The following is a 13,295-nucleotide window of genomic DNA, read 5'->3' as shown; positions in this document are numbered from 1 at the left end:
ACCTGGGGGCCGATAGACCGCGGCTCTCGCGGTCGCCGCGCTGCAGCAGACCTTTGACCTGGAAGGTGCCGGGAAGGGGCATCCCGGGAGAGGCGCCCTTGACCGGCAGACGCCGGAGGAGTGGGACACTTCTCCGGCTGGGGAGGGGGAGCGGCACCCAGAGGAGAAGGTGTGGGAGCCGCAGGGGAGGGGGGAAGGAGAGGGGTCCGGGACGGGGGTAAGGAAGGGGGAGGAAGGGATGAAGATGTAACCAAGGCGTAACTAGATGTCATGGACACAGGGTGCAATCGTGCATATTTCTTACGGGCCTCTGTGTAGCTTAAACGATCAAGAGACTTATACTCCTGTATCTTTTTTTCTTTCTTATAGACTGGGCAATCTGCTGAACGTGGAGAATGACTACCATGACAATTTACACATACAGGAGGGGGAACACAGGGACTCCCCTCATGGAGTGGACGTCCACAGTCACCACAGAGAGGGTCCTGGGTACAGCGAGAAGACATGTGGCCAAAACGCAAGTACTTAAAAACACCGCATAGGAGGTGGGATGTACGGCTTCACATCACAGCGATAGACCATAATCTTAACTTTCTCAGGAAGGGTATCCCCTTCAAAGGCCAGGATAAAGGCACCAGTATCAATACGATTATCTTTAGGACCCTTCTGAACACGCCGAACAAAGTGAACACCCCGCCGTCCGAGATTGTCCCGAAGTTCCTCATCAGTTTGAAGGATGAGGTCTCTGTGAAAAATCACACCTTGTACCATATTTAGAGACTGGTGAGGGGTAATGGACACGGGAATTGTGCCAAGATGGGTACAGGCACGAAGGGCCGCAGATTGGGCAGCGAAGCAGTTTTTATCAGTAACGAACCCGACCGCATCTTGCTCAGGGAGTCCACTTCGCCGAACTTGTCTTCAATGTGTTCCACAAAGAATAAAGGTTTGACACTGGTGAAAGTATCTCCATCAGTCCTGGTGCAAACTAGATAACGGGGGAAAGGTTTTGCCCCTAGACGACGGGCCTGACCCTCCTCCCAGGGGGTAGCCACGGAAGGGAAGGCCGAAGGGGCAAGAGAAGCAGCACTTGAGGAATCAGTACCACGCAGAGAGACGGCCGCAGAAGAGCGGCCAGAGGTTTGGACCCTTATGCGTTTCATCTGCATAGCGTCCGCCCTGATACCACCCACTCCGATCAGGGGCTCTCCTCACGGGCGCCACCCAGCCACAGCAAGGGCCGTCTGGCACGGCGGCCATTGCCGGGAGTTCCGATGCTCCAGGATGACGAGCAACCACTCCAAGGCATGCATGAGGAGGTCACAGCTCAGGTATCAGAAGTGTGATCCCTGTGTGTTCAGGGGGCTCAACCAAAAGGGTACATAGCGACCCCACCACACGGGCTGGCTACCGTGCTGGCTATGCACCCTAGCATCAGACAACGACGTAGAAGAAAAGGTGGAATATACTAGGAGGGCACACGTCGGAGACACTAGGTAAGGTGCTCTTCCCCAAATGGCTCACACTACGGAAGAGAAATTTTGGAATGGAGGTCAAACCCCAGAGGGGGACCAAGGAATGCCAAAAGGAGGAGATGATTACACAACAAAGCCAGAGTGTAAAACCAACAGAACCAGGAGGATAGCGGGGGCCAACATAAGCAAGGACACCAATAGAGGGAGAGGAGAGGGCGAGGGGAAAGGGGTATGGAGGGGAAAGGAGGGGAAGGGAAAGGAAATGCAGCCCGGGAGAGAAAGAAGGCTGCAATGGCTCGGGGCCCCGTGCTCGCCACGCACGTATCCACGAAAGAGTTGTGGACCCCCTGGGGGGAATTCTTAAAGGAAAACTACCCATTGGCAACTGAGAAAAACTCGTACATGTCCCAGACACAGACTTAAAAGAATTTATGCCAACATTAGATTCTTTGGATTTAATCCAAGAAGATGCATGTCAAAAGGAATATGGCAAAGTGAGGAGCAATCAAAACAACAACAACAAATCTCAACAGTCGAACAGTAACAGCCCCAGAGAGAACGGGTTCGCGAAGAATAATGACTTTTCAAATGGTGAAGTGTACAATAAAAGACAGGCGGGGTATAACCAGCAACCGAGTAACAATAACTGGCATCCTAAACATGCAGAAGGAAACCCTTATTCATGATCTACTTACTCACCGAGTAAAAACGGCAATGAGCAAGACAACTGTAAAAGGAGATGTGAAGGAGGGGGTAACCCCCAACTTCTCACAGAAAAACATGTGCACTGCCAACGACCACTGGCAACACCCACGGCCGTCAAACTGGCAGGCACAAAATCAAATGTCAAATAATAATATACCAATCCATCACACTTGCCCAGAAAGATTTAAGTGATCATCTTTCCCCTCACACTGCTCAGAATGCAATAGTAGAGAATTAACTTGAAGGTGGTTCGATGAGTCCTATCTACAGCAGAGTAATCATGTAGATTTAGATGTAGATGCTTCACAAGCAGGCGAGGAGGTTTATGTACTGCCTTTACAACTTTTTAAAATGTGAAACAGAATGCGAAGCTCTTATTTTTGACATTTTGAAGACTACAGAACAAACTGCAGAAGCAAGAGAACTGTGCAGAAGATGGTAAACGTGTCAGAGCTGTGGAAACCCCAGGAAAATTTATTTTCATATAATCTGGAAAGTATCAGTCGCAAAAAAGCTGTAACACGAAAGAATGGTTTTGACAGCATTATTTTAAAGAGCTCCATGTTTAAATTGTATATAAGTATGGAATGTCCGCTAACAAGGTTGCCCATTCCTGGGGGCAAGAGGAAAAGGGGGGGGGGGGGGGGGGTGATGGCCCTCCCTTGGCTCTCAGGGAAAGCAAAAAATGTAGTGTAGTCAGGTCCTTTTCTTTCAGGAAAATGATTTAAATGTTGGTACAAGGTTTTTTACCAGTATCACAACTTAAACTTTTTTATGACTACTTAAAAGTCACCATTTGTCTTCTAGAATGTTATAAGTACTTCATAACCCCTCCCCCCCCTTCCTGGTTTCCCTCCTCCCCCCACAGCACTCTTGCCTGCTATCACAAAAACTTGTTGCAATTATGCATGAGCAATCTGTTTTCAAAGGTAACACTTTGTCATGCAAATGACATTGATTTCAAATATATTAAAGAGAGGGTTTTTAATTGAAAGAAGTGACAGAGTTGCAGCACGAACCACATCACTTTTAAAGATAATGATATAAGAAAAGAAGCTAGTTCCTGATAAAACATACGTGAATCAGAATCAGTCCATGAATACTGCTGGAAAATGAGGGATGGTACAGGTGGTTTAAAATTGCCACAGAAAGAGGTTCTGGGATAATTATTTCGCATGCTGGCCCTTCTTCTCGTTTTGTTGTCAAGAGTAAACTTGTATTTAGTTGTAAGAAAAACAGCAGCATCTATCATTCGAAAATATACGCTGTCACTTTCAAGAAATAGTTCACTAAACAATTCTTGTCATACCTTGCATGGATGTTGGTCATTGTAATTACCATGTCAATAATCAGTCTGCTGTTACAGAGAAAACATCACTTACAAGCACCAGGAAAGCAAATATTGTTCATTGTCTGAAAAATAAAAATATTTCGCACATTATAAACTTGGCTAGTGCCGAACTCCAGTGGCTCGTAATTTTTCAACTCAGATAACAGAACATAGAAACTGAACCTTGTTGCATGTGAATGTGGTCACATAGTTTTGCATTTACACACATATAACTGCCAGTATAATCTGAAAGAATTAATTTGGACACAGGTTTAAAGCTTTGTCGGGTAAAAAACAAAACATTCGCGATAACAGGCACTGTGTACGAAGCAATAGACGACATCCCTCTTCAGCATGGGCACAATGTTTGCAGCATACTGAAAAAGTTTCAGAAAGAAAACTTTAACAGAGAGGTGATAACTGTCATCCTAAATTTAGAATCAGATTGTTTGGTGATTGACTCAGATAGCAGTGACAGTGGTATTACGATGTAGGCGTAGGAACAAAGTAAGGTAATGATATTTCTTGTTTTTAAATGGTTACAATTTTTAAATATCTGTTAATGTATCAATTGTATATATAGTATTTGAGAACTTCGTAGCTTCTGATATCACACAGACATCTGCTGTGGAGCAGTGGACAAAACATCAAGACGTGAAGTAAGATTTGTCTCACACGGACAATTGATCAAAATCAGTTTTAAAATGTATTATTTTCATCACAGATTTGAACGTATACATAATACAGTGTACCATAGACAAATGAACCTGACTGTTGTCCTCAGCAACACAGTTCAACAACACAGACTGTTTGGCCACTCTCTGTCGCCACGCAAGTGCAGACCTCACCCCCTCCACGTTTCTCTATCGCTCAGCCTCTTACGCACGGAAGTGCCTTCCTACATGATGCTGTCTATAGCTCTCTGTTACATCACCTGGTAACACGAATTTCCTTTTACTTGTCCTTTGTTTTACTTGTCCTTTCTTGTAAGGTACAACAGAGTGGTATTGAAGGCAGGACTGCAGCTAATCCCTAAATCTAATTCCGAGTGTGAGATCCAACTACTTGTTGCCACACTATGAGGTGTTATCCAAAATTTTCGGGACTGGTACTGCCATCGATTGAAAACCTTACCTTTGGACTAATAGTCACCATCACCCTCGAAGAAGTTCCCATCCTCACGTGCTTCTGCCACTGGTCAAATGTTTTCTGGAAGTCCTGTTCTTTGAGGACGTTTATCACTGCCAGCGATGCTTCTTGAATCCTCTCTAGAGTGTTGGACCGACAGCCTTTCAACTTGAGTTTCAGTTTTGGGAATAGCGCGAAGTCGCAAGGTGCCAAATCTGGTGAGTACGGTAGGTGGAGTACAACCGCCATGTTTTTTGCCTAAAAGGTTCTGGTGAGCAAGGATGTCGCTCTTCACCTGTTTCACTTTTTTGGGTCTTGGAGAGCCCAGGCTCTTCCACTCAAACACACACTTACAGCTCATGCTCTGTCCCCCAAAAACTTGTTGAATCATTGCAAGGGTCTCTGTAGAACTTTTCCCAAGATTCACACTGAATTTGATACACAAGTACTGTTCTGTTTGCAGACCCATTGTGAAAACGCCACAGACCAAACACACAGAATTACAGAAATCACTGTGGACATGCAACATGTCCTCCCAGCTGAATGCCACTCCACACACTGAGTCATCAGATATGCAGCTCTCGTCACCTAGTCGTGCAAAGATCTACTACACCTACTTTCCAGATGGCAGGACCAGTCCCAAAAATTTTGGATTCCAGCTCGTATATTGTGTGTGTGTTAATTTCATTGTGTTTGTAACAACAGTCTTTTGTTGTATGTTTTGGAGCTACTCTTTTGTATGTTTTGGAGCCAGTTAATTTGGGCTACTAGGCCGCATTCTTGTGGAGTGTCATAGGTTCTCCCCCAGAAGGTTGCTCCAAATATTCATAAAACTTTCACCTTCAAATTTCTTATTACGGTTATTGTATAACAAAGTTTCACCTTCAAATTACTTATTATAGTTGTTGTATATGTCTTTTCTTAAAAAATTCTTTAAGTTGATTTAAATGTGACTGGATGCACCCCATTAAGGTTTAGTTGGTTAGTTTGTGTACATTATTTCACGCACTGCTAGAAGCTCTTAAGAGGTGTTCGATTGTACTTAAAGCCTATACTGTCAAGATTATGTAATTTTACTCTCAAATGCTCACTTATATAAAGAATATCTGGTAAATTTCATCATACCTAAATCTTTGCCTTGCAGTACTCTTAATTTAGAAATCAGTAAGCGTATCTTTTGGTTTTGGGGGGTATCCTTTTTAAGTTTGCTGATTTATGTTATGTAATGTTAATAAAACATAATTCAAATGTGCATTAACGAATGATGTTCAATCCCTATTTGCCCAGGCCTTCCTTGCAGAGGTGTTCTGAGGCGTCTTGTGTATAGGAGATGCAAGTGGAATCACAAATGTTACTAAAAACATTAAACCAAAGAAAGATTTTCAGGGGGCATTCTGTAGGTAGGACAAACATTGGTATCAGTGAATTCATTCCCAAGGCAACATTTACAGAAAGAGAGCAAAATAAATCTAGGTAACACATAATTTTAATTTAACACATAATTTTAATTAATATACTTCACGAATTTTTTGGAGCCACTTCATAAGGTGAGTTTTCCTAAGTTCAGCAGTTAGTGCTATACTTTTTTACCTAACTGCATGTTTCTGACATTACTCTTCTTAGGTTCATTTTTACTTCAATCTACTTCTGTTTCTCAACAAGGCTTTGGCTCAATTTAAATCTGTCATGATGCTTTCTTTGCTTTTCAAGTAAATTTCTAGCATAGAAAACTAAATCACATCAGGTTGTATTCTTCTACCCGAAAAATCACGTTCACTGTGTAGTGCACGTTTGACCTATCAATGGAATCTTAAGAACTCCATGTAATAAAAGAAATCACAATATCCAACATTCAATATTGTTGCCTAAGACACTAATTTACACGCTCCAGTCAGTTAAATATCAGAAGATAACATTCATCCCTGAGAACAACATTTCTAATTGTAAGCTGTACTTAAAACCCACCAGAGATATGATCTTTACCCCTCACCATCTTTTCCTCTTCCATCCTTACATTAAAAATTCCTATCAATTCTACTTTCTATACTTCACCACAACATTAGTTACAGTTATTACAAATAGTTATTACTAAAATAGTATCATCCAACAGCTAAACACAATCACTAGTTCCTAAGCAAGCACCAGTTCCTTAAGAAAAGAGATTACACACAAGTTCTAAAATCCAACGTATCATTCCCTCATTGATCAAAAAACATACATACCATCCATCAACCGCAGTTCAGTGCTGCCAGGCATAGACTCTAGAGGGCAGTCATACTGTGGAATGTATGGTTTTATGTCCAATACTGGTGTCCCATCCACCATATCTACTCCTGAGAAATAAACAGACGAGCCTGAAATTGAGAAGGTTACAAATTATATAACACTAAATTTAAATTCTGATAGATATTATTTTATGCAAGGCAAATACTTGAATCTTAATAATGAAGTTTACATCCTCTGATACTGCATAAAACACCTCTTATAACATCACAAATTTCAGTTCACTTACGGTGTCTGAATTTACTTATAACTAGTTATAGATAATGTTGAAAATACCATAATGAAAGATTTAGTACAACAGTGCAATGTAACAATGATTTGTCCAGTCATAGGTGTGTCTCAAAACCACAAATTACTGTTTAACAATCCACCAACAATGAAGTCTTTAGATATGGAGCATTAGATGAATCGGGAAGGGTAATGAGGAAACTGGCCATGGCAGTCCAGAAGAAACAAACTCTTGCATCAAGCAGCGAAATCACAGAAAATCTGTAGTCCCAAACATGGGTCTCATTTCTTAACCATCTAGCACTTGGTATAAAAATTTGATTTTAAAATAGGAAATGTATCACAACACTACTCATAGTAAATTACCTGATCACTACAAGACAATACATAATTATTTTTGTCTGTTGTCTTAAAGATAAATTGAATGTAATTCTTGTGCACAGGTGATGAGTCACACAACAAAGAAAATTCAAAATGCCAAAATACTATAATTAAGGGGAAAAAGGTGCTTCTTAACCTGTGCATGTTGTGAAAGCGGAACCAATTCCAATTCCAATGAATACCAAGAGCAAGATCAGTTTACTGTGAGGTTTCTCTGTTTACCTAACACAAGAGTAAAAAAAGATAGCTTCCTCGAAGCTGAACAATTCACCACTGTGGTACAGAAACAGTTCATGAAGGTTGCCCTGGTTTAATTTCTGTTACACATATTGATGTACGAAAACAAATTTTCACAAGGATTTATTTATTTACGGGGCCATGAAACATTCAGATTGGACAACTCAGACGTACTGATCATCGCTAATTGAGCTGAAACTTTTCTGTTTCATGTTTCTTTCATTTTGGATTCAGTTCGGGGGGTGGGGGGGGGTGGGGGGGGGGGGGGGGGGGGAGTCATGGCCCACACATTGCAACTAACATAGCAAATAGAAGATTGATTTCACTATTTGACATTCATGTGCATTTGTATACTTGTAAGTTAAAGGTAAAATCTTGTTTTCTAGGTTGTTAAGGATTTTTGAAAACCATAGTTAAAGAACCCCTTTTCTGTACATTTTCCTCAAGCTCACTTTAGTCTAAAATGATATCCATGACAAAGTTTATACGCGAGAAAGGAAGAGCAACAATTTTAAACTGATAAAGACAGAACCAAGAAAATTTAGGAAAATAGTAATTTAATTAAGAACATACAATACAAGAACATAATTTCTTGGCGTGACTTAAATGAATAAATTTTCTTTGTGCACTTTAACATTCTATAAGGGGCATTCAAATGAAATCCAGTCACTAGTGTAAAGTAACAGTAACGATTTTATTAACTCAAAAGAGTACACATACTCAAATATAGTCACCAAAACCGTCGGCACATTTATCCCGTTGCAACACTAGCTCTTCGATTCCATCCTTGAAGAAGCTAGTAGGCTGCTGTTGGGTCCAGGCCTGGACCCAGTCACACACTTCGTCATCTGTTGTGAATAGATGTCCGCAAATAGCTTGTTTTAGAGGTCCTAACACTTGAAGTCACATGGTGAAAGGTAGGGGCCGTACGATGGATGTTCCAGTGCTTCCACCGAAACTGCTGCAATGTCATCTTCACCACATTGGCCATGGGTTGGCGGGCATTATCATGCAGGAGAATAACACCATTGGACAACAACTCGGACTGTGCTCTCCGTACACTGCCTTCATTCGTCGACACATTTCACGGCCTCCAACTCCCTCTGCCGCCAAAAATCGAATCACTCCTCATTGTTCCTGCTTACTCCACTGCATGTTCAGTAGTGGACGATAACTTGTGTGACCACTTTCCCTTCGGTGTGTAATCACACTGGCGCTATGCAACATCAAATGGTGTGCATGTTGTCAGTCTCTCTAACAATAGATGGCGTCACCATACCTGCAGTTAAGTGGCGCCACCTTACCTGTAAGGCAAAGATAGATGCACTCACCAGGTTTCATTTGAATGAACCTCGTATGTAGTAGTTCTCTCTCAGATGCATCCTTGGTAGCTTGTTTGTATTGGAGCTTTAAAAAAAAATTAAAAAAACTTTCTCAAATCCCAACAAGTATTTGAAGAATAAAATGCACAATTTTTGACTGTGAAGAAAGTGTACTTATGCCCATAGTCTGAGGTCTGAGGAAAACCAAAAGAAAATAAAGAAATTACTTAAGAAAGATTATATAAATAGAACCAAAGATGTATGAGCTGGTAAATAATAAAATCACAGGTCATACAAAATGTGAAAGAGTCAACAAATGGAAGAAAAGGAAAGAATACCACTACTACACTTTAAACTGTATACTGAGAAGTTCACAGCTGTAGTAACGAAAATGTATACACAGCAACAAATCAACAACGTATTGCTATGCCTGTTCTACGAGAAAATTATGCAGAAATAGCAACTTTGCTCTAAAGCAAACAGTAATTAATCAAAATTATAGAAGACAACTCACCAGGAACCTAAGTTAAAGATTATGTAAGAGGCAGTCAACATTGAAGAAATATGAAATGCAATATTGATCTGTGGTACAAATACAATGCTATTAATTTGTTGTACACATTCTTCTTGCAGATCCACCAGAGTAGGCTGTTCCAACACTGCCCCATGGGTCACAGGACTGGGGAGCACCCATCAGCTCATTTGCAGGCAGGTGTAGCTACTACAGGCTACATGCCAGACAGCCAACTGTACGTGTTCTGTGTACATACCAACCTCTTGGCCACCCTTGTCTGCAGGTGTAAGGCCAGGGCAGTACGGTTGCATACAATACAGCCCAGCTGCCTGCACATCAGCTATTTGCCCATCCTTATCCACCCAGATACAGACTCAGATCACAATGTAGTAGTGATGAAGAGCAGCTGAAGTTTAAAAGATCAATCACGAAAAATGATTCTGCAGAAAAGTGGGATATGGAAGTACTAATGAATGAAGAGAGAGGTTCCAAGTTCCCTAAGGACATGCTGAGTCGCAGATAGGCACAACAAAAAAACTCTCACAATTAAAGCTTTCGGCCATTAAGGCCTTTGTCAACAACAGAAGACCCCCCCCCCTCACACACACACACACACACACACACACACACACACACACACACACAGAGCTGCAGCCTCAGGCAACTGAAACCACACTGCAAGCACCACCTCTCCCGAAGCCTGATGGATTCCAAACCAACTACCTCCTTCCTAGTCGTCATGACCAACTATATCCTCACGCACAATTACTTCTCCTTTGAAGGCATTACCTACAAACTAATCCGGGGTAGGGCTATGGGCACCGGCATGGCTCCATCCTATGCCAACCTATTCTTGGGCCATCTAGAGGAGTCCTTCCTATAAACCCAGAATTGCAAACCCCTATCCTGGTTCAGATTCATTAATGAGATCTTTGCTATCTGGATTGAGAGTGAAGACATCCTATCCACATTCCTCCACAACCTCAACAACTTCTCCCTCATTTGCTTCACCTGGTCCCACTCAACCCGAGGCCACCTTCCTAAATGTAGACCTCCATCTCAAAGATGGCTACATCAGTACCTCCGTCCATATCAAAACTACTACCCACCGGCAATACCTCCACTTCGACAGCTGCCACCTGTTACATACCAAGAAGTCCCTTCCGTACAGCCTAGCCACCCTTGGTCGTCGCATCTGCAGTGACGAGCAGTCCCTCTCAAAATATACTGAGGGTCTCACTGAAGCCTTCACCGACCGTAATTATCCTCCCAACCTTATACGAAAACAAATCTCCCATGATTTATCTTACCAGTCTCCCACCACCTACCAAAGTCCCACCATCCAGCCACAGAGGAGCGTTTCCCTCATAGCTCAATAGCCCCCCACGGACTGGAGCAACTGAATTACATTCTCTGCCAGGGTTTCAATTACCTCTCGCTGTGCCCCGAAACGAGAAATATGCACAATATACTCACCCATCCTTGCACAACCCCTGCTCCAAATCCCTTACCTCATGGCTCATACTCCTGTAATAGATGTAGATGCAAGACCTGTCCCATACATCCTCCCACCACCACCTACTCCATTCCGGCCACAAACATCACCTATCCCATCAAAGGCAAGACTACGTGTGAAACCAGTCAGTGGTAAAATTGCTGAAAGTACTTTTTCAAATCTTTTCAACTATGTTATTTCAAGTTACAAAGCACCAAATACAAGGAGTGGGAGGAGTAAGTGGGCAGGAATGAAATTAAATATTTCTACATCTCCTGTGGGCTAAACTAGCAAGTGCATACAAGAGTACTGGAGAGGAAACTTTTCTTCTGAGCCAACTACTCTGTTATGAGGGGGTACTCAAAGGTTTTAATAATCATCTAAGGAAAAAAGTTCTCATTACTTTTTTGTTTGTTTGGAGGTGTGTTTGCAACCCTAGTACATATCAAAATCTCCATGCCATTTTGTTTTGGCTCCTCAAGCAATATGTCAATGTACCGTGGTGTGGTGATTTCAATGTTTACCAAGACTGCAGACATGCACCAACAAATAAATAAAAATTAATTATACAATTTTTTTTCCAAGCAGTAGTTATAACTTTGTGATTACCATTCATAAAATTTGTGGATGAAAACAAACCTTCAACACGGTCAATGCAGACAAGAGAAAGCCCAACTGGACAAGGTCGATGTGGTGAACGAGTCCCAAACACTCCTAAACGTGCTCCGTTCAATCTGGGAGGTGATACTTTTGCTCTGATGTGAGTAGAGTCATTTTTGTGGAAATGGAAGAGAATCCTGAAACAGAAAATTCAGTATGTCACCCATTTATATTCAATAAATTCAACAACCATCTTTACTATAAAGATGTTTAGCAGTTAACTCCTTGAACAGGAGAGTGAACAATCTTTTCATCTTTCTTTGATCTCCTTGAATCTAGAATAAAACTCATCTGGTTTTAAAGGCTTAGACTTCTAAAATTCTCCTTTCATGTTATCTGTTTTGCTGTATTATTTTTATAAAAAGTCTCATAGCTTAACATGAACAGAAATTTTGCATTTATGCATTCTGGAAGGAGTGCTACACTCTTCAACATTCTTTGATCTCATGCAAAGTCTGTTTACTATAAAGTCTTCCATGGAAAAGTGCACTAATTCACTTTTAAGGTGCTTAGGGAAATCCAAAAAACATTTTTGCCCTGTTTATCAAAAAATTATTTAAAAAAAGAAAGTGGTCACATATAAAGTTTTTGGGCTGTGACAGTATTAAAATTTTATTTTAGGAAAACACAAACCAAAAAAATCTAATCTGACACCACAAGTATTAAAAGATCACTTTATTATTACTATAATACAGAGTGTAAGTGATAAATACAGGAGTCAAGTATTGTGGTTGAATAGTTGAATTTTCAGTCCTCATCAGTCTTTTGATTGGGTTGATGAGGCCAGCCATAAATTCGTCTCCTACGCCAACCTCTTCATCTTAGAGTAACACTTGCAACCCACCACGTCTTCAATTATTTGCTGGATATGTTCCACTCTCTGTTTTCCTCTACAGCTTTTAGCCCCTGCAGCTCCCTCTAGTACCATGAAAGTTATACCCTAATGTCTTAACAGATGTCATATCATCCTGTCCCTTCCTCTTGTCAGTGTTTCCTTTATATTCCTTCCCTGTCTGATTCTGCAAGGAACACCCCCTTCCTAACCTCATCAGTACATTTAATTTCAACATTCTTCTGCAGCACCAAACCTCAAATGCTTTGATTCTCTTCTGTTCCAGTTTTCCCACAGTAGTTGTTTCACTACCATACAATGCTCTGCTCCAAATGTACACTTTCAGAAATTTCTTCCTCAAATTAAGGCCTTTGTCTGATACTAGTAGACCTCTTTCAGCCAGGAATGCCCCTTTTGCCAGTGCTAGTCTGATTTTTATGTCCACTTTCCTCCGTCCATCATGGCTTATTTTGCTGCCTAAGTAGCAGAATTCCTTCATTTCATCTACTTCAGGATCCCCAATTCTGTTAAGTTTCTCCTGTTCTCATTTCTGCTATTTCTCAACAATTTTGTCTTTTTCTGGTTTACTCACAATCAATATTCTGTACTCATTAGAATGTTCATTCCATTCAACACATCATGTAACTCTTCATCACTTACACTAAGAATAGCAATGTCACCAAAGGAATCTTATCACCAATATAC

General features: G+C 41.3%; 1 protein-coding gene across 1 annotated transcript in view; it reads right to left on the bottom strand.

Moving 5' to 3' along the window:
* Nucleotides 1-13,295, bottom strand: part of LOC124798510 (tRNA (adenine(37)-N6)-methyltransferase) — a 102,933-nt gene that overhangs the window by 43,842 nt on the left and 45,796 nt on the right. The window contains exons 3-4 of the mRNA XM_047261949.1: nt 11,738-11,895; nt 6,861-6,992 (exon numbers count right to left, since the gene is read on the bottom strand). Of these exons, the coding sequence (XP_047117905.1) occupies nt 6,861-6,992; nt 11,738-11,895 (290 nt within the window). The remainder of the gene's footprint in view (nt 1-6,860; nt 6,993-11,737; nt 11,896-13,295) is intronic.

The sequence above is a fragment of the Schistocerca piceifrons genome, chromosome 5 (assembly GCF_021461385.2).
Source record: "Schistocerca piceifrons isolate TAMUIC-IGC-003096 chromosome 5, iqSchPice1.1, whole genome shotgun sequence".
Taxonomy (NCBI): Eukaryota; Metazoa; Arthropoda; class Insecta; order Orthoptera; family Acrididae; genus Schistocerca; species Schistocerca piceifrons.
This window is presented reverse-complemented; position numbering and strand designations above follow the sequence as displayed.